We start from the raw sequence: 26,794 nt of genomic DNA, 5'->3' as shown, positions 1-26,794 counted from the left end.
TATTTTTACTGCTACTCTCCATAAATCCTTTAAATGTTGTTCTTTTGGAAAATGAATTCCTCCATAACCCTTACATAGTGGTACACAACAATACTGAACCATAATCAAATTTTTTTTATTCGTTTCATCTATGAACTACTCAAAAATCCTTTAAATCAATGTATTTAAGTACTTATTTGACTATTTTAAAAATTTTTATTTTGTTCTGGGTCAAATACCAAGGAAATTGCAAATTAATTAGTGTTTAAGGTCAAATACCTAGGAAATTACAAATTAATTAGTGTTTATTATGCAGAATCTCTACTACATTCTATAGTAAATCTAAGGTCAGGCGGGATAATGTTTACCCTTTATTTCACCAGCGCCCCCTGTGGAGATAACCAGAGGTAACTCTGTTCTTATTATCCCCATTGCAGTGATCAGCCTTTTGTGTCTAACACAGACGAGGGTAGATTAAAAAGTTACAAAATGTTGGCGCTTCGAGTGGTTTTTCCATTTTATAGTCTCCTGGTCAGACTATGCAGCACAAAAGAGAACTGAAGCCTCCTGCTTGACATTTTATACAATCGTGTAGAAACCAACAATACATAGACATTGAAAAAGTTACTTATATTGTAACCGCTCAGTAAAAGTTTTCAGTATTCAAATTGTCTTGGGGTGAGGCTGGCTTGAACAGTCTTAGTCAAACTGGGTCTGCTAAATTTCTAAAATGGACTGGTCAGTCAACCAATTTGGGCAATACCATTTATTATTCAAAGGGGGTTTCACTGAAAATTTACTGACTGAACAGCGAACAGTGCAGACCATGATCAGCCTACACGGATGTGCAGACTGATCTTTGTCTGCACTGGTCGCAAAGGCAGAATCACTTCCCGCCAGCAGACTAAAGGTTAATCAAATTGGGTCTGTTATTCCTTTGCTAGGTTGTGTTTTTTTTTCTTTTAGAAGATCTTATGATAGATTTGATTAAATTAGATCTAACGCTGTGGTTCTGTTCGAGTCACTAAACCTCTTATAACAAGGAGAAAATGGGCTTACGACAGGTAATTGTTGAGAAGGCCTCGTCATTTTTACTGGGAAAATATTAAGGCACAATATGATAATTTTAGTGTTTTTTAAAGTTGTTTGAAATGATCGGATCTTTTTACATTAAGTTTGACTGGAAGTTTATGCAATAGCAGTTTGATGCTCGAGGATGTAATGCTAATTTAAGATAATGTTTAAGATATGTTTTTCTGCAAGACCTAAATACGCTTTATCAAATAACTTGCAATTGATATACGCGACTGAAAAAATTGCATGCTGTCATGTGGCGTATAATGAAATGAAACTGTTAAACCATAATTTGAATTCGTTTAATATACTGAACAGCGCTTTTTGTGTGACAATCTTTATTTTTTGTACCCTGGTTCAAAAAATAAGAGTCATTTAAACAGTCATTTAAACAGTATTTTTACCAATATAACATAGCAGTTATGCATCTTTTGCGCTTTTTTCTTCTTGTTTGGCAATCCCAGTTTTATTGCTCATCTCATTGTTTATACTAGTTTATTACATTTCACATTTGTTTGTTCTAAATAAAAAAACAAATTGTACTATAATTATTATATTTTGATATCAACTTCGTTTATTAGGCACTTTGGCAATATCTTAACGCTAAAATGCACCCAGTTGTCATCGTTTTAACTTGTTAATTTCAGTATTTTAAATTATTGCTGACAATATTCATATATTTAACTTTTTTATGTTTACTTAATACTAAATGAAAATCATAATTATGTGTTACTTATCAAAAAGCAATTCCACATTTTCTTGCCTATGTTGACAGAGCCTCCATATGATAAAATTTCCCGGCTTAATTGAATGCCTCAAGGTTATCGTTCATATTCTCATCTTGTATGGTAATGCTAGCATTAAACATATTATAAAAAGAGGCTCTGAGGTTTACTTAATCCATGTGTTGCCAAGGCAATGTTGTTGTCAATTACCGACAAGCGTTGATCAATACTTGGAGACAATCTGCTGACCTCAGATCTCGTAATACTGATAAATATGAGAAAATACGAGAAGAATTTGAGACAGCTAGCGATGCCGGATCACGAACAAAATCAAACAAAATCTAACCGCTGTGTAATTTGTTATTTTCATATTTGCTTTGGTTGATTTCTCTGCGCACAAGAAATGTAGTATAACAAATGACTCCTGTCGTCGTCCACATAACCTTATATTCATCTATTCCACTAAAACTGTCATGAATTAGACAGTTCATATTTTATTTATAACCAAACATACATGCCCTTGTATGTACAGGATTGTGTCGTTTACGTATGCTTTTGTGTGAATAATGTCCATTTCTTTCTTAAACACATTAGGTTTTAACTGAACATGAGGATACGACGTCTTGTTTCACTTCGTTGTATTCTATCATAACCTTTATAAATACTGTAATATTCTTAAGATGGGAAATGTGACAGGACCAGCCAGGTGGCATTTACTCATAGAACAGAATAGAACAGAACAGAACATAACTTTATTGAAGAAGCACAGATTACAAATTAACATTTTGCAATAACATGTGCGCAAAACATATATACAAATAATTCACAAACGGGTATTGGTATTGGTGATATATACATTTTATGTTTGTGGGGAAAATGGTTAATCTTTTTCTTTTGTTTTATCTAAATTTCTTATATTGCATGAAACGTACGATAAGAATGCTAGTAGTTTGTATACAAGGGCAGGGGCAGTAATCGCCGATTGTCACAGCCATTTATGTTTGTTTAATTTGTTTTCCTTAATAAAAACAACATTAACAACTACACAAAAAATATAACAATGGATTATACATAGATAGATACTGTAACTATAAATTTAAACTTATGGACGGACATAGACGAGTACTGTTACAGTACCTTTAAAATGGACTTAGGTGAATACTGTAACTTTAAATTTTAAAATTGTGAACGGACGTTGATGAATACTGTAACTATAAGACGGGCATAGATGAATACTAAAACTAAAAAATTAAAGTTGTGAAAAGGCGTAGATGAATAGTCTGTAAATATAGAATTAAACTTGTAAACGGGCATACTTGAATACTGAAGCTATAAATTAAAACACGTGAACGGACATAGATCAGTACTGTATCTATAAACCGAACAAAGATGAATTCTGAGATTAAAAACATTAAAGTTGTACTGTAACTTTAAATTTAAAATTGTGAACGGGCATAGATTAATACTATAACTGTAAATCTAAACTTGTGAACGGACCTAGATGAATACTGTCAGTATAAAACGAACATAGACGAATACTGAAACGAAGAAAAACATAAAGTTGTGAACGGACATAGATCAATACTGTAACTATTATATTCAAACTTATGAACAGACCAAGATGAATACTGTAATAAGAAGGACATCATAGATAAATACTGAAACAAAGAAAAATCTGTGAGCGGACATAGTTGAATACTGTAATTATAAATTTAAACTTATGATTAGACATAGATAAATACTGTAACTATAAAACGGGCATAAATATTAAATGAATACTGTCACGATAAATTTAAACTTGTGGACGGCTAAAGGCATTCGTGATAAACAGAACGTATTTTGCAAGATTCGTCAGCTGTTTCGGATTTCTAGTGGCAAGCAGTTCCTTGAATTTCGGGATATTAGGTCTTGTATAGAATTTTTTCTAGGGATAAGTTTAGTTTGCTTTTCTTTAAAGAATGGGCATACAAATAAGTAATGAACTTCGTCTCCCAAGTCATTTAAAGGGCACAGAACACATTTACGCTCCTCGTGTGGAATAAATGACTGGCTCCACCGGCCTGTTTCTATTGGGAATCTATGGTTGCCTGTACGGAAATGCATAACTGGGAGTCTAAGGGAATTCGGAAGTAAAGTAAAATATTCCTCAAAGGATATGCTATCTTTAAAGCAACTATACATTTTTCCCTTATTTGAAGTTTCAAGTATCGAAGACCAGGCCTTCGGCATGTGCATAAAATAAATCTAATTATAAAATAGATGAATCAAACAGACGATCTCTAGAACTGGGAAACTCACTTTCCGAGAATCATATTGGCTTGTGTAGACAAAACATTATATTGTACATTGTCCCAATGGACAAGCGGTACTTCGGTTTATATTTCCCACGGGAGAATGGCAACGACACTGCGTATTTAGAAGTATGGACACAAATTAATTTATCTACGACACCACAAGCCTTTAGGCTGAAGTGCATATGAGACGATAAGTGGAGCTGAAATGAGAGAGTGACTATACTTCAGAATCTAAATCAGATCGGATAAAGCTGAATAATGAAATCTAATTCAAACGCCTTCTTCTGTATTGAAAAATGCGTTATTGAGTAGATTTTAACATGAGATCTTGTGCCCACTCAAATTGAAGTTAAGCTGTGATGGTGAAAAGGGAGAACACGATGTAGTAGTTCTTTTTACCCGGTTTATGCCCACAGGATTAAACTCAGTAAGTAGAATGGTCGCTAGTCGATAATTTTATATTACAATTAGTAACATTTCTAAAATAATTCCATAACATTCTAAGAAAGTACAAATAATTTATTCAAGCTGTCAAAACAAAACAAATGTATCTGTTGGTGACATTTTAATGGAACTTGTATTGTATCAGTTTTGAACACTACACTAAATCACTAACGCACTAACTATAAGTTATTCTAGCTACATGTGAGTAAATAATGGTGCTTTTATTAACGGAGTCTTGCATTTTCTTCTCACCGTTGTTGGTGTGAGTCTGGCAAGGCTCACAATCCAGATTGTTCGGAAAAGTCATAGTTTATATTTCTGGTGTCATCCCTTATCCTCAAATAATGTCTGGGTTGGCGAATAAGATCTGCCATCTCAATTACTGTTGGAACGTCGCTATTTGTGCTGATCGGACTGTTGATATGACTGTAGTCTACTAATAGACAAATTGATTATCAATTTTCTGAACAAAAATATTTATCCATGCTGCGCTTACATCAAAGGAAGTTACCAAACATTTTGAGTAACACGCATACAAATTGATAAGTAAATGTCAATAACGGAAACATAAGAGAAATTAGCGAGAACTAAAGAGTTATGCGAAAATGCGAAAATGCGAAAACGTTAATGTTTAATAAGCATTTATGTTACGTTGTATTGTTCTTTACAAATTATGTAATTGTACGATACGGTTTGAGCTAATAATTTCAATGTCTGTAATTTTCAGTTTCCTGTTGTGCTATTGGCAAGCAGTTGATGGTGCGTAATACGAGAGCTTATTGATTAGTTCTGTACCAAAATCGTTGAAAAGATTGTATTTCTCCTTTGCCGTTATGTTCATTTGCTTTTAAATGCGGCACGATCAAAGTAAATATTTTGCCAAAAATGAGTACGTAATAAATAAGAAGATGGTTTACAGCTTTCTGTATTGCTTTTTTTTAGAAATACTAGTATTTTTGTATTAACAGAGTAATGCCTTTTTGCTGCAACACCTTCGTTAATTTTGGCAGCTGAATGAACCATGAACTAGTCTAAGAATGGTTTGTCTCGCGCTGTACTTCGTTGATGAAACAGAGAGAAATTTTCAAGAAACAAGAGATCCAATAGATATTGGTTCACGAGAAGTAACTTGATCTGTACTTACATTGTTAACGACCGTTCCTTTTCTATAAATAAGTCTGTATTTAAGAGGAATAATTACAACTCATTGAAAACCAAATCCTGTCATTGTGTATCAGAGACAAATGTTAAATCAGGAAACCAATAACTCTTTTGCTTACATGACTGAGTATAATATCTCACGACCATACATTAAGAAACATTAATGACTAAAAATGTAACAGAACCAGTCATGTGACATTTAGATTAATGGTATACCTTGTATATGAAATTTGCCATGCACAGATTTTTTTCCAAATAACGGACTATCTTGAACAAACATGCAACTACATTTGCGTCTGCAGATCTCTGAAATAAAATGAGAGATATCACTCGCTGGATATCGTGTTTACTAGACTAGCTCCTAGAGTATGATATACCTTTTTACATTTTTATGATCGAATGTAGTGAACTGAGCCAGTCTATATCCTATGTCCAATATCATAGTCTAGTACAATCCGAAAATTCACAAACCTCTTTTTAGGTTTGTTATCAATCAGTGTCAAGAACTGACCACAGCCTAACTGATAGAGATCAGTGGTTTACTGCCATATGTTTATGCAATTCATTGAGACCATCTGGTAGCTTAAGGTTTACATTTTAAGGCAGGGGTCAGCTGAGTTGAAATTTTATCAGAAATGAATTTTCATTTCTCTGTATTGGTACTTGCAGTTAGATTTGAAAATCTGAAAGATACACTTCCTATGGCTTGTCATTAAATGGACATAAGGAATTAAACTATAATTGGACAATAAAGGAGTAGAACAGATGTGTTTTTCCCCCGAACTGGTAGCGGGAAAAGTTAGCTTTTGCGATATTTGTGTTAAAACCTTGAACGTTAATAGACAGAATGCACAAATTCAATAATATAGTCACTGTGGTGCATTAATGAATATCAGGGTTCAGGGGCTGAATAATGCATATTGAAGTGTTGTATTTGAAGGACAGTGAAACACAAGTACACCGGGCATATAAATCTGCAATCTTGCTCTGAGAATATTCGGACAGAATGCTTTCATTTCTTGTTGTCCTGTATTCTGTTAGTTAAAAGGTCTATGGCTTTTCTGAAAGATTTTTAGCTTTAAAAATGTGTATGTAAATACATGAAAGCATATTTTTACATCAAAATTGGTATTTCTGCAGGCGATAGAAAAGTCTCAAAGTTAGAAATACATTTAAGCTTATAATTCTTGTATGTTTCTTATTTGTGCAAATTTCGCATTTAGCATACTATATTCTTCAGTTAACTCCAGTTAGTTATCTAATGCTTTACAAATCAAGAAAACCCCATACTTGATCCTCTTTCGTAAAGATTAGCAGAGCCAAATGTTTAAAATAAAATTAATTGATTTGTGAAAAATATAATGTTAAATAGAGACATTTGGTTTCAAAATGTTTTTTTTTGTGTTTTTAGTTGACAATAGTATAGTTTTATTCATGGAAGGCTTGTACAGTTTACCAAATACTTCATTTTAACGTCAAAAATGTTTAATACTCTAAGTACAAGTAAGCATTTGATATTTCGCATAAAAAAATATAGCATTAGGAAGTTAACATTATAACTCCGCCCTTTCATTTGAAAAATGTCACATGCCAAATGCAAAATATTTAATGCCATATGCTAAATCTTAAACATTGAGTCATAATTGTCAAATGCGATAGCAAAACAATACTGTGGAAGGACAGTGCGACATGCTAATTTCCAAATGCTACATGACAAATAATTAAATAAAAAATAACATTTAGCATTAAATAATATGAATTTAGCATAAAGTTATTGGTATTTAGCATTAAAACTGACATTCGGCAATTAGCATGGCGCACAGGCCCTCCATACAAAGCTGAATACTAACATGCATTGTCCGATGTTGGCACGACATGGTAGAACATTTTTCAGATCAGACTCATAAGACATAATGCAGATCTTTATTTCATAAAATCAAAGGACAGTTAGAATTATCTTTCAGCATTATAGACATCAGATATTTGAAATTTTCGCATTTATTATGAGAGCAAGAATATTGTATTTAGCTATCAAATTAGATATCTGGCAATAAGAATGGGGCACCAGCCTTCCATATATGCATCGGCCTTCAATAGTTTTGTTATTTATCAGTCTTTGTTAAGAAAATAAAACTTCTTTTTTTGTTTGGTGCTGCAGTGACTGCAGTACGGTGCTTGGTCACTGAATAGAAATCATTTTTGCTGACATTTGTTTCTTTTAATTTTGGTACAGCTTTCTTATAATTTTGTCTATATCTGCTGGCTTTCCAGTGGGACAACAAGTCTCGGTTTCATTAACACCTTTGAAAAGTTTTATATGGTAGCAATCATAATCTTCCTCTTTGCCACATAATATACCAAGCAGTTTCTTTATCGTTTGAATAAACTTGAACTCAACATATCTTTTAAAATGTGCTTTTGACAATGACATGCTGTAAGAAACTTTTAAAATCCATTCTTCAGTTTCAGAATTTTAATGATTAGAATAATCCTTTAAATAATATAAACATGTTATTGTTAATAAATACATTTGCAAGATTTCAAAAGTAGCAGAATGGTTTATTCTAGATGAGAATGGTTCTTCAGTTATCTCCATTAAAAATCAGTTAGGTAAACAGATTTATGATCAGCAGTGTAACACTTGACCACTAGCACGATGTACCAAATTATCCACGGGTAATCTAATAGCCACAGGTGCCAATCATCTCTCTGAGAGCATTTCGGATTGTACTAGACTGATAATTTCAACATCAGTCCTGGGTGAAAATCTCTAAAATAGACTGGCTTTTGTCTCTATGAAATTGAATTTGTCAAAAAAGGGAAAAATAAAGAAATATAGTTATTATCAGTCTAGTGGCTAATTTCAACATCAGTCTTGTGTCAAAATCTCTAAAATAGACTGGCTTTTGTCTCTATGAAATTGAATTCGTCAAAAAAGGGAAAAATAAAGAAATATAGTTATTATCAGTCTAGTGGCTAGTCTACGTGTTTACATAAAACGAAACAGACATTTTCCTTGTAGAAATATTTCATACTAGAGCTTTTGTCCGTCCGTCTGTCCGTCCGTTCTTTCGATTTTTTTTGTCATGTGCATCTCAAAAAATATTTCACTCAGAGTCACCAAACCTCACATGATTGTTATTCACCATGTGAAGCTTTGCACCTAGTGTTTTAATTGGGATATCACACAGCCAGGCCGGAGTTATGCCCCCTTACTAAGTCCAAAGTACACATGCAGTGACGGAAGTTTGAGCACGAGCTTCCTATGGACAGGCATCAGGTATTTTATTTTTTATTTTCCATAGGATGTTATGAACGACATCACTTTTATACTACTAGTAATACGGACACGAATCAATATATTTTTACAGTACAAATCTTAAGGCTTCACGTAAAGGATATATGAGACTATAAGCAGCGGGGGAAGGGGACGTGGGTTGGCCGGCACAACAGGTTTTGTAATATACTCCAGCATTATAAAAACCCAGTCATCTACTTCTTATCATCTGAAATTCCGATATTCCCTTTCTTTCAAATCTAAAATTGTTCATTATCCCTGATCTCAAGCTCTTGTAAGATCGGGGCACAGAGGCAAAGCGAAACAATCAACAGGAAATTAATCAGTGTTTGCAAAAAGTATGTCATTTGCTTTACCAACCAGGTTGATTTTGCGAGAAGTAGAGTAAACGATGTGATGTATGAGGCCCTGTTTCGTTCATTTCATTTCTCCTTTTCTATAGCTTAAGGGGTCGATTGTCTTTACTTTGTCTGTCAATAAAATATGAAAGACACTTTTTTCATCAAAGTGCAACGGATGTATTTTTGTCCCAACAATTCGACAATGTACTCCATTGAGTGAGTAGCTTTGGCACGTGCTAATCTCTGGCCTGGACTAGCCTGGCCTGGCCTGGCCCGATGAGCGAAATTTTCGACCCTTCTATGCCAAGGCAGGCCAAAAGAGGCTATAGTTCCAATGTTCAAAATTTAATGTTTTAAAGAAACTGAATTCAGTGTCTGCACTAGTGTGGCATTTAGACCTGTCTTATTCAAAAATGTCTGTCAGATCTAGAATTTCACTTTTGGGAGTAAGTCTGATTCTTAATATTTATACCAATATTGACCGATTCCAGAGGGATTCACTGACAGCAGATGGGTTAAGTAATTGCCATTTATCTGTAGAGTGGACAAATGCTATCATTTACCCTGAAATGTCTGAAGTATGAGTGGTTTATATTCAGTTTATATTTTAGTACAGGTACATAGTTTTTCGGGGAATGAAATATGGATATGTATATGTTATTTTTTTTCCTCAAAATCAGATCTGGTCGGGCTGGCCTAGTCCGGCCTAGTAAAATAAATGGGCTCATCTGGCCAGGCCATGGCCAGGCCAGAGATTAGAACATGCCAATAGTTTTAATGCAACGAGTTCATGAGCATCTTTCACAAATTGGATGACAGTGAAGTTCGCTGTAGGACGGAATTACTGATTAACGGAGACATTTTATACACATGGGATGGAATTAGGTCATACAATAGTGTTAAACGTCAACTCAACTCTCATTATGGGCCTTCTGTAGCTGTTTTATGTTTATGTTCTCCTTTCAAAAGGAAATTGTCATTCGCTCTTGTAAATAAAATCACCACATACAAGAAAACAAGCATGTTCCTCCTGCTGCCGGATCGAAACAGTTATCATGCTTTTAACACACCTAAAAATAAAACGATTCTATTATTTAGGATGTAACAATGAAGAAGCAAATTAAATATGTTTTAGATTTGTTTTAAAAAATGCAAGGAACGTTGTAAATTTTAACACTCTTTCTAACATATGATTTCAATGAGTGTTTATATTCAGTTTCATGCAAATATTGTCAACATGTGTCATACTTTTCAATGCATTCACCATACCACTAGTACTATGAGTCTTGCCTTAATTCGAACTCCTGACTTTCATGCAGAAGTTATATATCGAGGTGCTTGTCATTGCTTGAAATGATGGTCGAAATGAATATGGAGATTTCTTTGTAAATTACATCTAAAAAGTTGTTTATTGTGCTCTTAAAGATATTATTATGATTCCAAACCTCAAAAGTATCTTCACACAGACAGATTGATTAGTATTTGAATCATTTAAAAATGAGCTAAATATTTTTTTAAAGAGAAATGCGTTCACCAAACTACGCTCTGATCAGGTAGTTAAATGATAGACTGATTTACCTGTGATTATCTTAATAAACAGATGAGGGTATGAATTCTGAATTGTCCTTGTTACATTTCCTTAAACCGATATCTAGCTTGTTTTTATGTTCTAGTGATTAAACCTCCTATTATCAGCAGGAAGAAACAGGCCTTAGGCATGCAATCAGTATAGTTTAGACCTCACCAGTCTCATGAAGGAAAAAATATAATGTCTGTAAACACAACGTATTTTCAGGGAATGAAGTGGCAATTAGGTGAATAATTACTAATTATTTCTACAGAAAAACGTTAAATAGAAACCTTCTTAGCATTGCTGAATGTCTTTGCTTAAGTTAACTCTTTGCTCATAGATTACATTTTGAAATAACTGAATCTTTTTTTACATTCATTTTAACAGGAAGATATATTGCAGTTACCTTACAAATGATAGAATTAACAAGGATGTATGATTATGTAATCAAGGATAGTTTCTTCTGAAAGGAAACACAAATGGTCACATTGCAATGGACGTGAAAAACTGACAAATATTTTGGTGTATAATTTCTTACGCAAATGAAATTTTGTAATATTCACGTACATTTTTTTTTACATTTTTTCAAGTTTTGGCCTGAACAACAGACAATTTAAAATTTTATTTCTAATTTCATCTATTCCTTCTGTAGCTGAATATTTACGGTAAGATAAAAGACCTCAAACTATTTCATAATAATAACAAATAGCTCTTCTATTATGCTTTGTATTGCTTTGATGGTCTTCTTAATATACACTTCGTTAAAACGTTATGCACACTCTTCCATTCACATAAAATTGCACACTATTCTATTTAGAAATAACTTGTTTATTATGTGTAATCAAACTTTCTCCCGTCATACTGGTTCATTGGCTTCAGGATTGCTGGAGCATCCCGTACTTTACCAGCTTATTGTTTATCAAGCCCGTTTAGCTTATGTTATTTCAATCTCGTTGTAATATCTGAAATCTTACATGAAGTTTTTGCTTCAGTTTGTATATATCGTCTACATATTGAATCATAAACCATTCGCAAAACAGTTTGATACTTGCTATATGACTGTTTAATCAGATACATAATGATGTTAGACGTCAATATTCAGTGCTATAATTACCTCTAAATAGCGCCGTTTTGGCATTTGTCAAGATCTGCACAGAAAGATTAACAAAATAACAAGGAAAAGCAAAACACTATGGAAACATGAATCAAAATTATTTTCTTTTTTTTCTGAAGTTGCCCGGAAGAAATCCTTAATTGCCTAGATAGAATCTTCTTCCGTGAATAAGATTTGATTATGAGGGATTTTGCGTTCGTGAAATTCGTTTATATTTTCTATTTATTCCCATACGAGTATAAAGGGCTTGGAAACATGATGTCAACAATGAAAACAAAAAACATTGTCAATTGCCTGAGAATCTAATTGTACAGATTTTAACGATGACCCTGAGGTGACATTTTTACCTTTTTCTCATTTATTATTTTCTCTCTGCTTTATCTCTACGATAAGAAAATGGTCACTTATTGGAAAAATAATTGATCAGGGTATTTCAAAAAGGATAACTGGAAGAACACAGAACATGGCGAGACAAAGGATAGAATATGACTAAACAGTGCACCGAACCAGACAAAACATAGGTTAGGACATGCCAGGTGCAGAAGAGATCTGACAAATCTGACATGCTAAAGTAACTGAAAAGGACTGAACAGGAAGGGCATGAAACATATGGGAAACAGCACTGAAGTAGATGATATGAAAAAGGATAAGATATGACAGGGAAGAAGATAGAAAATGACGAGACATGGTACAAACATGACTGGAGAACCGAAGGGGACACGTGACGGAACTCGGAGAAACGACACAGGGATAAAAAAATGAAAGGCCAAATGTATATAGGGCATGCGAAACTATAAATAACTAAAAACAAGTTACGTATGTTCAATAGTTAACATTCAAGATGTAACAAGATAAACAAAATCTTTTTTTTTCTGCATCAACAAAATACTGTTGACAGAACGCATTAGTGCAGGCAACTAATATTGAGACCTTACACTTGGAAATGACAGCTACAAGTAATAATTGCTAATCGTTATTTCTTTCTTAGATACTCCGTAGGATAACAATCCTCTTTCTTGACAGAGCTTTATCGACCATCAATATTTTCCTGGTTTTGTTTTGGAGAAAAACAAACCGTTTGAGATAATGTAGATGTCAGACAATGAGTTGTTAGCCAAGCGTGTTTCATCTTTTATTTTGACAGGCAAACAAATAACACTTTATATGAAATTCTTAGTCCTTCTTTCTCTAGAAGCGACTTGTTCAAAGATAATATATAATTTATGCGTTTCAAGAAAAAAAAATAACGTATTTTGCAGCATTAGCTGTTAACTGAACCTTTACCCTGCTAAATTTCTATAATGAACTTGTCCATCTTTCAATTTGGACAGTACCATTAACTGTTAGAAGTGGTGCATACCAAAAAGTTATTGACTGAATAGCGAACAGTACATATCATGATCAGCCTGGTCTGCGCTGGTCGCAAACTTTAAGGCAGAATCAGTTGCCGCCAGCAGGCTAAAGGTGAAATGGTATCCCTGTGCTCTGATACGAAGTTATCCTGTATTTTACACGAACTGGGTGTTTTACTGAGCTTGTATATTACTCTAGAACATATTTAAACGTTTACACACATCCTTTACTGTTACTGAGTGTAACTTAAGACCTATCAAACTCAACTAAATCTACAAAAAAAAAACATGTGTCTAATTTGTTACTAAAACAATGTTGAATATACTTTAGTTCTCACAAGCTTGTTTCAGTATGAAACGATTTAGTAACAATTGCAAAGTTTGTTTCCGGTTTCGCTTTTATATCCACCGAGATACCGCACCGCGCAACATATTTTTCTAACAGCAGCAAGAACGGATTGATGTATTGCATCGCGTTTATAAATGAGCTTTCATACAAATTGTATTTTATTATTCTTTTACATCTGTTTTAACATTTAGGTTCGTCTAATTGTTCTTTCAAAAGTTTCTAATACGGACTTTATTTCCATTATACATGATAACTTTAACAGAATTTTACCAGAAAGGTTTCTGTCTATTATGTGAGTTAACATAGTTACCTTGTACAAACTTAACATCATCCTTAGATGTTCTGTTTGGTTCAACTAGAGATCGTTCTCCCATCTCCCATCTGCGAAACTCCGGTACAGTTACTGCTGCCACTACTGTTGAACCGGAAACACTACGCAAAGACTACCCGTTAATCCTCTAATGCAAGGGAATGTGTCTAGAAATCAGTGAAGCTTATGGTAGTTAAGCCGTAGAGAAGGTAAATATAACAAAAACGATAAAATAACAACAGATGTTTTATGAGTAAAAAGGAGAGCAATGGGGGATAGAGAAAGAGAGAGGAAGGCGGTAATTTTGCTATTCTCCAATAAGCTCTGCCTTGTCGCTCCCGATCGATTCATACGACTCTGGGTGACAAACGCTTAAATCTAAACATTACCATACTAGAATTATTACCGGCAAACATGAAAGAAGGAAATCATCATCGATCTGGGATTATACAGTGATTATTACCGTTTGATTGTATTGATCTGTAGGCAAATCAGGACTATAATTCAGAGTGGTTCTTGACTACATGATATGAATTTGAATGATTGATGGTGTTCACTTTTTTCCTTGGACATTGCGTGTAAAAAGGGAGAGATTGCCATTGGATTTGAATGAATAATTTATGGAGAGTTTGATTCATGTGCCATGCACTATAGCGGCATGAACTGTTTGATTAACAACCACTTAAATCGAGTTAAAGAATAAAATTCAATTTATACCTCATTGATCGCTTTCATTTGCCTCATAGTAGGAGCCTTCAAAGCCACTGTTTCGAAATACATATACCCAATACACGTGCGTTTGGAAATTATAAATGTTAGATATGGTGTAACAATAATAATAAACATGACAATTATTTAATAAATATGGGCGCTATTGTTGACAAAGTTCACGATAATGGTATGTATTCATTTACATAATACTGTTATATTTCAGACATATTTCATGCATGTTAATGTGATAAAATAGCATATGTAGGGCAGTAGTGAAATAATACTAATTTGTGTCATGATGGTTTTGTATTATTGTGTCGGTAACAGTTGTTTTGTTGTTTCTGAACTCTTCATATTTATTTAATCAACTTTTGTTTGGCAAACAAAATTTACAAGAATATTTATCTTTTCATAGAGTATCACATAACCACTTTTTTTTACATGACTCTCTATTTAAATCACCGGTCCATAGTTTGTGCTATAATTGATCGGTCTATATTCAACGCAAGTTTATTGGGCTAATAAGTAAACTTTTTAAAAATATTACTGTGAAAATTTATTTCTGATGTCCCGAAATAAAGCACATTTTGAATGGTTTGTCGGTCAATAGTCAAAACCTTTTCTGACCGAAACAGTAAAAAAATTAATATTTGAAAAGTTTCCTTTGAATTAGGTCCACATATCCAGTCTGGGCGTAAATTACACTGTCTTTATTTACAAAACCAAATCTTATCATTAACGGACTGTTACGGATTCAGTGTTTTCTATTTTTTCTTGGAGTTTTATGTTTTCTAGAATCGTCTTGTAATGATAGGAGAAAGATTACGGCTATAGTTTTTGTGTGTGTGTTTTGTTTTGTTTACGGTTAGTTTAATATAAGGTCATATGACCAGCTTTAAATGCTTTACACGCCAACTTACCTGTGGTTAGGGCGTATGTTCTCTTTGACGATTTGGTAAAAAACATTGTGTCTGAAATCATTCATCCTCAACCTCTGGATCATGTGGGGAAGTTGGCAGTTACTTGCGAGGAACAGGTTTGTGCTGGTACAGAATCCAGGAACACTGGTTAGGTTAACTGCCCACCGATACATAACTGAAATACGGTTGAACAAAAACGGTATTAAACCCAAAACAAACAAATTACTTGTCGTTAATATATATATATATATATATATATATACACTCGGATGCCCCAAAAAAAATCACAAAATGAAATAGAGCTACAAAATATTCTGATCCTTTGGTGATGATTTTTCATTTGCATCTTTGATTTTGTCATTTTCTTCTATTTACCCAAACAACTAAGTTCGAAAACAAGAAAACCCATAGATATATATATCATAGAAAAACCGAAGAAACATGGGACAATGGAACGTTACAATCAGTTTGCAATAGCATATTGAATTGATGTCTAATTTTTTTCCTTAACATAATTAAATGCTGTAAATTCATTTTTTGTAATTCTTTTCATTTCCATTGATACGTGATTAATACGTCGAACTTTTATGTTCAAATGATTCAATGAACAAGCATACAAAAGTCATAATGTGAATAATTAAATTGATAAATGTGGGACAATAAAGCAAACATGATGCGAAGAAACATTATATGTCGCTTCTGATGCTGCATCAAATTACAATACATAATGTTCACGGTAACACAATAACTACACAGTAATCAATTTTGCCTTTTGTAAGTAGTTTTGTTTTGTTCCTACGTGAAATGCAGCTGGCCAACAATACGAGGATTCGATATGTCAAGATATCAAATATACACAAATGACTAGGCTGTTATAGTTTTTATTAGTGTTTATTGCAGTGGAAATGTATCAGAAGCTAAAAGAGAGGTATCATATTTGGTGCAGTTTCTGGTAACTTGCGGATTAATATTAAATGGAAATCCATAGCCACTGATCTCACTCATTTTTACACTATAATTTATAATGAATGAATACTATGAACACTTTAATGTATGGACGTAGCATCTGATTTACACAGACTCCCAAGAAAATACAATTTCTGTTTTATTAATGAACAGTTTACTTGTTCTTTGAACATGTTGAAAGGGTAAAACATGTTGTGTTGGTTTTAAGTTTGTTCATATTTGCAGTGTATTTGGGAACAAACAAATCTAGAGCTCGACATTGGGCTGAAAAGAATCTTACCCATATAGGTAGACTAAGCGGACACAATTGTTCAAATTGGGACGAAATGTCTTAAGATGTTTGAATGTGCAAGACTTGGATACTGTTTCATGTTCTCCGACAGTTGTTTTCATTAGTTCTAGTGATTTATTGTATTTTTTTCTGTCCTCCAAGGTAAACCTTTCAATAAATCTGTTGGATTTGATATTTATGTTGAGAAAACTGGGGCAAAACACAAAACAGAAGGCAGCTAAACCTAAAATGTGTCTTTACTTAGTACTTTAATATGTTTTAAAAGGAGATTTACGAATGATGTGCATTTTTGGATTACCTTCATAATCAGCCCATTAGGACTAACAGTGGAGTTCTTCTGGCATGTTAGGTTGATCCCTAAATGTACGTAAATGTGCAAAACAATGTCAAATACACCAGAATTTCTACTGTTAATATACCGTGCCCTTTGTTTTCATTACGTGTGTGACAGTGATTTACACTGTGATCTGACTGGCTAAACCCACCGGGGTGATTTGCCACAGACTGTAATAATAATAATAATAATAATAATAATAATAATAAAGACTTTATTTAACGAGGCTACATATTCGCCAAAACTGTCCACAATGTTTCTTTTGTGTTTGTTTTTACTTAACTAGACGTTGTTGCATTTTGACTTTTCCTTTTTGGTTTCTATCTCTGTTTTAATTCAACTGTTTTCTCACCCGTGTTGTCAATGGAATCTGTTGATATTGGCTTTGACAGCTCATTATGTGGTTATTACTGGTTCAGTGGTTATTTTCTGGTTCATATGGGTATTTATACAGGTGATTGAACACTCTCTCTACATTATATATTCAAAATAATTATGCGTTTTCCTACCTTTGTCGTTCTTAGTGTGTAGCCAAACGGAAATGTACTTTTGTGCGTGGCTAATGTACTTTGCTAGATTTGGTCGATTATTCTCGTGCATCTTCGAGAGACTGTTCTTTCTTATTCCTCATATTAAGGGAAAAGCTATTAGGGGCCTATTGAAAACATGATGAAACCATAATCTGTGTTAGTTTATATTGAAATTGGATAAAACGATAATATTATGAATCTGATTGACAGGAGAAATAAGAAATGTAAAAGCTGGTCCGAAGTAATCCACATATTAAAAGCTTAATTTGATCTGAACGGGCGGGCCATATGTTCTCCTTGACGATTTGATAAAAGACGTTGTGTCTGAAATCATTCGTCCTCTACCTCTGATCCATGTAGGGGAGTTGGCAGTTACTTGCGGAGAACAGGTTTGTACTGGTGCAGAATCCAGGAACTCTGGTTAGATTAAATGCCCGCCGTTACATATTTGAAATACTGTTGAAAAACGGCGTTAAACCCAAAACAAACAAACAAACACATTTGATCTGAAACTAATATGTATCTTTATTATATATTCATATACAAGGTATTTAAAACGGTTTGTAGGTCTAGGGTATACAATCGAATCATTAGTAACAGTTCTGCTTCCATGCATTGCTGCTTTTGTTGACATACCAATGGCGCCAGGAGGCGAAGCGCTACATTTTCGCAGTTTGTAATTAAGTATTATTTACAGCATTTATTTCACGCATTCCTGACCTGTCAGATTTGCAATGATAGTCGTGGATAATTGGAGTTTGATGAAGTTACAGGAATAAATTGGTATTAGACCTTGCATTAATAGCTTTAATCTCTTGTTAAAGAATGACGTTTCACTTAAAAGAGAAAATTGAATAAAGCCCCCACGCCCACGCGTGAGCGTGTTCTAGTTACTTAACACTTTTTTTCATAAGATATTAGAAAATGTTCGATAGTAGAAAATGATCATTAGTTTCCAGATAAAAATGAGCTGAAGATTAAGAACAATTCGATTTTTATAGCACACATGACACGTACGAACAGAAAAGGTATTTTTGCAATTAGCGTTTTAGTTTCAGTTAAGCTTAGACATGTAGTTTCTGTAGAGGGTCTGGACGGTATCATGTATTTCCACTACCGCCCATGAACAGGCTCAATCAAACCGACTGCAACATTTTCATTTTTTTTGCCGTGTTGAGCGACCTGTGGAGTTTCCTCATAAGAATTAAATATAAAACAAAGCTTTTCTCAGAAATGAAAAGCGCCTTCGGTTCAATTAAGGAACATTGCCGTGTCAGTTATGCTTTACGTTCGTGATTAAGGGCAGTTTCAATACCACCTATTAGCCGATCATTTATTCGTAATACGATAGAAGGATATTTCAGATTTCTGTATAGTGCTGTATATTAAACAGAAAACTGATATCAAAGGTACTTACCTTAGATTTGAAACTTTTTCAGACTGATTTCCTTTTTTTATATTTACAAGATATACATGTATCGTGACTAAAAGCATATTATCGTATACGAGAATACATTGGGCAATAGTTAATGGTTCCCGCCATTGCCAAACGCAGATCTGGCATAAGTGCAATTGATAATATATCTTGCTGTAAATAAACAAACCAATACAAATAGCAAGTAGTAAATATCAAAACATTAGAATAAACACTGGATACACTTTAACAGTTCACTTTTAATGAAATAACGCTTGCGAATTCTCTAAAACTCAGCTTACATTTTCCTCAAAATAGTGTTTCAGGATGCATGTTACCTTTTACAGACATTCGCATTAGTTCATGAACAGTGTTTGATTGATCTGTATTGAGTTTATTGTAGCCATTGTCATTTTAATCAGCATTGTCACGTTATTGAACAATTTAGATTAATATGTGAACTTCCCAAAGAGTTTTGACGCAATTGATAAATTGTGCAAACATTTCTTTCCTGGATGCAATAATCTGCGCAGTATCAAAATGAAAATTAGTAATCAATAGATGTTATTGAAAACTCGTAGAAAAATTATTAAGCTTTGAAGGTTGTTTGATTAAGCTGACACCCGGAGTCATTATTATGGCACAACATTGATTTCAAAGGTCTGTTCCTTTGTTATTATTTCCCTTTAATGAAATAAACATACTTGTCAGCCTAGGATTACGAGCGGGGGATATACAGACCGATTAAGGTTTAGCGGCGTTCAATTAGAGCTGAATATTTCCATCGGAAAAAAAGGTTCTTCAGTTACAACGGCTTCCTCATTAAGACAGTCTCTAACAACAACATTGGGCTCCGTTATACAATCCGTACGGTTTTGTTAATAATTTACACAGAATAGCGTTGCAGTTGTTAATGATTAACACAGCGAACGTTACAGTGAGCATGAAACACTGTAACATCCACCAGGGACCTATTAAGTATTATATATTCGTATGCGACAGTCGTTGGTAAAGTGCCTCATGCAATGGAAAAGTATTCTTTTGACTTTAGTTCTGTTTTGTTTGACTTGCAATTAATTGAATGAATTTGAACAGGCTGCGTACTCAGACATGCATGCCTATGCATGATTAATATTGACAAAGGACGACATAATAACTTATTTGTTATTGTTCCTTCAACTGATAACAACACTGGTATATACTGTTATACCTATAGTGTAACAGTCGCAGATTTATTTAAAACTGGTGCCTTAAATAACTAAAGTCGCCTCAGTTTATTTACAGTAATCGCTAGTTGCCCAAGCGAGAGACACCAGAAAATTGCTAAGTCATTTGGAGGTTTTATACTTTAGCGCAATATACAAAACACGCAATATTTCCAGACTAAAACGCTCGATGTTTAAAGACTACAAGAAACCCCGATAGAAAGGATCATCAGAAAGACTTTCTAAATTTAGTTGTAGTAGCAGGGGCCCAACATGCAGCCCAGTGTAACTATATAGTTTTCCTGCATATGAACCAACCAATACATTTTAAATCATTAAATTGTCGTATTAGAACCGTTTTAGTTTCTAAGAATAATGTAATATTAGCATACGTCCTGAAATATACGATTCAGGCTGTAGGTGTATGACATCAAAATAATTTTTATGTTCAACATGTTCTCGTGCTTGTAGAAGTCATCTATTATTTAGAAACAATTAGTCCTCGTCGTTCAAAACAGATTTTAATGGGAAGAATTTCCATTAAAATTCCAAGATTTATGTTTGTGTTGCCACAAAGAGTCCTCCAGTGAACGTTTTCCGATTAAAAGTATTGTTTTTCTTGTGGACTATACCAACAGTGTTTTAATTGAAGCTAATTTTAGAAGACACCGCTTCGTATCCTGCAATGTTGTAAGCATTTCTCACATGATGTTTAGAGAAATTCTGTCCTTGCAAACACGTCAGAATCGTGTGAATGAAACAATATATTTTCCTGGCATAAACAAAATGAATAAATGACATTTGTTTTAGCTGTAGCCGATTTAGATAGGGAATGCATATCATTATCTATATGAAATGGTGCTAATTTATGAGACCTTCACCCAAAAACAAAGGTCAAGTTGAAGTTTAGAGCAAATTGCGTAAAGGTCTATATATTTATCCCCCCCACCAAAGGTGAAGGGGATATTAGAAATGCTCTCCGTCCGTCCGTCCGTCCGTCCGTGCGTCCGCAACGATCTTTGTCCGGACCATAACTCCAAAAGTACTTGAGGGATTTTCTTCAAACTTCATACACTGATAGAACACATTGGGAGGAAGTGCAGTGTGCAAGAACAATAACTCTACCTTGCCTATTTTTTGAGTTATTCCCCTTTATTTTATTTTCTTAAAAAATTTTGTCCGGAGCATAACTCCAAAAGTACTGGAGGGATTTTCTTCAAACTTCATACACTGATAGAACACATTGGGAGGAAGTGCAGTGTGCAAGAACAATAACTCTACCTTGCCTATTTTTTGAGTTATTCCCCTTTATCATATTTTCTTAAAACATTTTGTCCGGAGCATAACCCCAAAAGTACTGGAGGGATTTTCTTCAAACTTCATACACTGATAGAACACATTGGGAGGAAGTGCAGTGTGCAAGAACAATAACTCTACCTTGCCTATTTTTTGAGTTATTCCCCTTTATCATATTTTCTTAAAAAAATTTGTCCGGAGCATATCTTCTTCATGCATGGAGGGATTTTGATATATCTTGGCACAAATGTTTACCACCACAAGGCGGAGTGTCATACGCAGGAACCAGGTCCCTAGGTCTAAGGTCAAGGTCACACTTAGAGGTCAAAGGATACAAGAATTAAAACCTTGTCCGGAGCATTTCTTCTTCATGCATTGAGGGATTTTGATATAACTTGGCACAAATGTTCACCACCACGAGACGGAGTGTCATGCGCAAGATCCAGGTCACTAGGCCTAAGGTCAAGGTCACACTTAGAGGCCAAAGGTCAGATACAAGAATGACTTTGTCCGAAGCATTTCTTCTTCATGCATAGAGGGATTTTGATGTAACTTGGCACAATTATACACCATCATGAGACGAAGTGTCATGCGCAGTTCCCTTCTTTAGAATTACTTCCCTTTGTTGTTACTTTAAAAGCTTTTATTGTAACTTTTTCATTACTAGTCGTAGGGAAAAATCGAGACCACTTTTCTGTAGTACAACAAACATGCTAAATCCAATTTTGAGGTGTATTTTGACCAGTCTCTTCCTGATAAAGATTTTTGTGTGGACTTGCAATTTTTTTTTTTTTTTTTTTTTTTTTTTTTTTAAAGATTAACTTCCCTTAGTTGTTACTATAAATAACTTATATTGTAACATTTTTATAATTGACCCTAGGGAAAAAACAAGACCACTTTTCTGTGGTACAGCATAGATGTTACTCTCCAGTTTTAGGTGTATTTTATTAATTTTATTATATATAAGGTATCTCTACCTAGTAAGGAGTTTTTTTGTGGACTTTAAAAAACAAAAGACTTACAATGATTACTAAACAACCACAAAATTAACATTCCATTCGCAAATACAGCTGCCCGGTGGGGGGATTAGCCATGTCTGACATGGCTCTTGTTTATCCATCTATCAAGCGTTATGTACTACATCATGATTTTAACTCTGGTTGTACAAATCACAAACATGCAAAATGCCGTCATGAATGTATTAATTGACGGGTGTCACTTTCGAGAACAAATATAATGTTCGTTGTTTATTAAATATATAAACACAATATATACTTTTCATCCGTATTAATTAAAGTGAACATGTTCACAAGTTATTTTCATCATGCCAATATAATATTGTGACTAACGATGAATGGTGATATCCGCAACGATCCAGGATGATTCAGTGATGCGTTTTATATCTAATAAACATCGCACAGTGTCATTATTGCACCATGTAGCAATTCGGAAACTTTAAATTCCTTATTATAAAGAAAACTTACTGAATTAACATCGATGAGACATTGTATTGAAAGCCTCCTTGTACATTATATGCTCTACTTATAGAATACTAGTTTTACCTGTTTATAATAGAATCTACTTTTTCAGTACTCAGACCATCATTCGGAAACTAATTTTACATTTTCATGATTAAAAAATGTATTATTTTACTACTCTAGATAAATAATATACAAGTGACATTATATGCTGTATGTAGTTATCTTAAACTATTTTACTAATGGTCACAGCCGGCATGGTTTGTTCGAACTGGTCTTATGTCCTCTAAACATCTTGACTGAGTTTGATTGATGTGTCGGTGCGACGTTAAACCCAACAAATGATGATAAAACTTCCTTTGTCATTTATGTCTAAATTGCATGTTACATTAATATTATTGATGGTCAGTCTCAGCTGGAACTTAATCTCGAATCCCGGGACTTGCTGATTTAATACTCAAACTCAGCTGAGACCGAAATCTGAATATCTTAACAGTTTCATATTTAATGAAGATACGGTGACAGTTTGGGTTACAATTTTAATATGATTGATTATAATATATTAATTAATAAACTTATTTATTGATTCATCATTGTTAAGTGGATTATCTTAATCTTTTCAGATCATGATATCGATGATTTGGAGATGCAGGTGGTCCGGTATAAACCAGAGGGTCTAGATATTCTATGTAAAAACACCAAGTTTACCAGGAAAGAATTACAGATCATGTACAGGGGATTCAAACAGGTATATATACATTTTTTTGTAAAATTATGTTTTGTTTCAATAGTATTACTTTTCCTGTGAATTTTCGATTGACACGTGATTTTGTTTCATTTTGGAAATGGATTTATCAATGAAAAAAACCAAAGTCATGTTACAATTTCGAAACATTCTCGAATAATAGCATAATGCCGGGAAGTAGAGTTATATTTCTTAATACGTAGAACACATTTACATGTGCCTCCCTTTAGAGGAATTTCTATCGTTGAGATTTTGTGGGAGTGATTTAAGGTCTGCCCGAAATATTCCCAGGGTGGTCATTAAATTCCTACTCTTACTTCCCAATAATATTATTTTGCATTGACGTTGTTCTTATGCTCCCACGCAGACATTTGTTTAATGTTCAGTTGTCAAAACTGAAATAAATATTACCTTCTTCGTCTGTTTTATGTCAGTGTTTCTGCTGATTTATTCCAAATCTAACGGCAGCACGAAAAGATATATTGGTATTAGAGAAATATTCAGTGTTTTTTTGTTTTTTTTTTATTTTTGTTCATGTATTTGCCACTATTAAGATTTTTAACCGCCTGTGTCTGTATCAGTTTATGTCTTTCCTATCCATATTTTGAATAAATTTTATTTAGTACAAAAAGACTTTGTAAGTCATTATAAGCTGTTTTTTTTTAAACTTTAAAGTTTATCATAGTATGACATGATCAAAGGAATATGCTAATGTGTAGCACAATTAACAAAATTGATAACCTTTAATGAGTGTCTTATGTGCGTTTATAAACAATACAAAGCTAAAATCGTACTAGTTTGAAGGTTTTTTGTTTTTGCTTTGGAATCGGGTAGTCTCTTGTAATTCATTTATGCTCAGTCAGTCCGATGTTGCAAGATGTTTTCTATATAAAATCATGTTGGATGATATGCAATGCTGTACGAAGATGGATCAGTTCATATGATGTATAAAGCTTTGGTCCATTTTCTAACTAAAATCTGTTTTGACGGCAATCGGATTGACTTTTATCAAACGTAATTCATTTAGTTGCTCAAAATTTAGTACAAACAAGAGGTATATCTGTCATTTCTAATTCTAATAAACTATTTAGACTTTTTTACCAGTAAAATTATTAAAGTGCAAAAGAAAAGTACCCACTTATTATATTATCTGTACTAGGAGAATTCGCAGACTGTTGTTTAACTTTTGTGAATACTTCTATCCCCATAGGAATCAAAGTGTCTGGCAGCAGCGAGTTTCAGAAGTTAATACGTTATTTTCTTTTCTGTGCTGTCAGGCTGACACGTTTACCTCGCAGAAATCTAATTATAGAAGTAAAATCTTAAGTGAAATAGTATTTGCACCTGACCCTTTGCTTCTGTACAAGTATAATGGTAACATTTCGACAAATACATTCAAATGGAATACTGGTCTGAAAGTCAGTTTCGTTTGATTAATGTGTTTTTTTTTGCATGTTGCTTAACCCTTATCCTGCTAAATTTCTAAAATGGACTGGTCCATCATTCAATTTGGACATTTACTGAAAATTTACTTACTGAATAGCGACCGGTGCAGACCATGACCAGTCTCACGGATGTGCAGGCTGATCTTGTTCTGCACTGGTCGCAAAGGCAATATCACTTGCCGCCAGCGGGCTAAATGTTAATTCAGTCTAAGACAAGATCTGGTAGTTTTAAATATAAGCAAACACACGGAAAAGTCTTGACAGTTACAAAAAAATTCATGAACGCACCGATCATAAAAATCAACACATAGTTTAAATGTTTGAAATGTGAACCCATAGATATTTGATGAGATAAATAGTTGTTTTAAATGCGCATAGATATACATTATTCCATTTTCGAATCGAAGTTGATACTAAGCAGGTCACAGACAAAGAAAAATCAAGTTAATACTGCTACAAAATATGAATTGTATAGGTTCAAAATGAATCAGTTTGATTTTAAAGCGATTCCGCGTAAAAGGGTCATATATCAACGATAACTAGAGTAGACAGTTATTTCATGTAAATACTCATATGTTATATACAAGCAACAAATGAATTTTACTTTTTCTTAGAAGTAGCCGTTTGATCTACTTTAGTTATTCGATATATCTTAGTTAAAAAGTACTTGGCATAGGCAGTAGTACTATCCAAATTTTGTTTACTTGTGTAATGTTAACAAAATAATCAAAACGTTTTAATAATGACAATGTCATTTCATACAACAAACGTATTGAATTGTACGTTTCATGTACTTTCAAAACACAATGTCGATTTATGACCATTTTTCTCATTTTACTTAGATTTTTTTGTGTTCCCAAAATGTTCATGGTGTTTTGGGGGCAGTTATACTTGTCCTTGTCCGTGCGTCGTCCATTCGTGATGTGCATATCTCAAACAGTATTTTACCAACAGGATTGTTATTCAGCATTTGAAGTTGAGCATCTGGTGTTTTAATTCGGGTTTAACACAGCCAAACCAGAGTTATGGCTCTTGACTTGGTCAAAAATATGCACACAGCGGCAGGAAAAAGGGGCATCAGTGTCAGCTGAGGGTACATAACCTAGTTTCAAACAGGAACTAAATTTGATTTTTCATTTTTAGGAATGCCCGACGGGTATTGTAAACGAAGAGACTTTTAAAGAAATCTACGCTCAATTTTTCCCACAGGGTGGTAAGTAGTTCTATTAAATTATTGGATCTCTTAGCATACTATATCATCTTTTTTATATTGCGTTGGGGAATAAGTAAGCATTATGCTTTAAATTTCAGACACTTAAAAAAATGCAATTTCATTGATATGTTGACTATAGGATCGCACTCGTGGGTTATTATTTCTTTAAGATAAATATGTATGAAAATGTAGTGATTAGTGATTATAGATGTTTAAAATACAGATTCTGGAATT

General features: G+C 33.7%; 1 protein-coding gene across 20 annotated transcripts in view; it reads left to right on the top strand.

The window, feature by feature from the left end:
* The window catches only part of LOC123547155 (Kv channel-interacting protein 4-like), a 548,972-nt gene that overhangs the window by 511,335 nt on the left and 10,843 nt on the right, over positions 1-26,794 (top strand). For 19 of the 20 annotated variants that reach the window (XM_053551431.1, XM_053551424.1, XM_053551433.1 and 16 more), the window contains 2 exons: positions 23,781-23,905; positions 26,491-26,560. In XM_053551431.1, the coding sequence (XP_053407406.1) occupies positions 23,781-23,905; positions 26,491-26,560 (195 nt within the window). Of the gene's footprint in view, positions 1-14,309; positions 14,910-23,780; positions 23,906-26,490; positions 26,561-26,794 lie in introns of those variants that run through there. The other variant, XM_053551440.1, reaches the window with a different exon arrangement.

This window comes from Mercenaria mercenaria, chromosome 9 (genome assembly GCF_021730395.1).
Source record: "Mercenaria mercenaria strain notata chromosome 9, MADL_Memer_1, whole genome shotgun sequence".
NCBI classification, from domain to species: Eukaryota; Metazoa; Mollusca; class Bivalvia; order Venerida; family Veneridae; genus Mercenaria; species Mercenaria mercenaria.
Note: the sequence above shows the minus strand (reverse complement) of the source record. Positions and strands in the feature narration are given on the sequence as shown.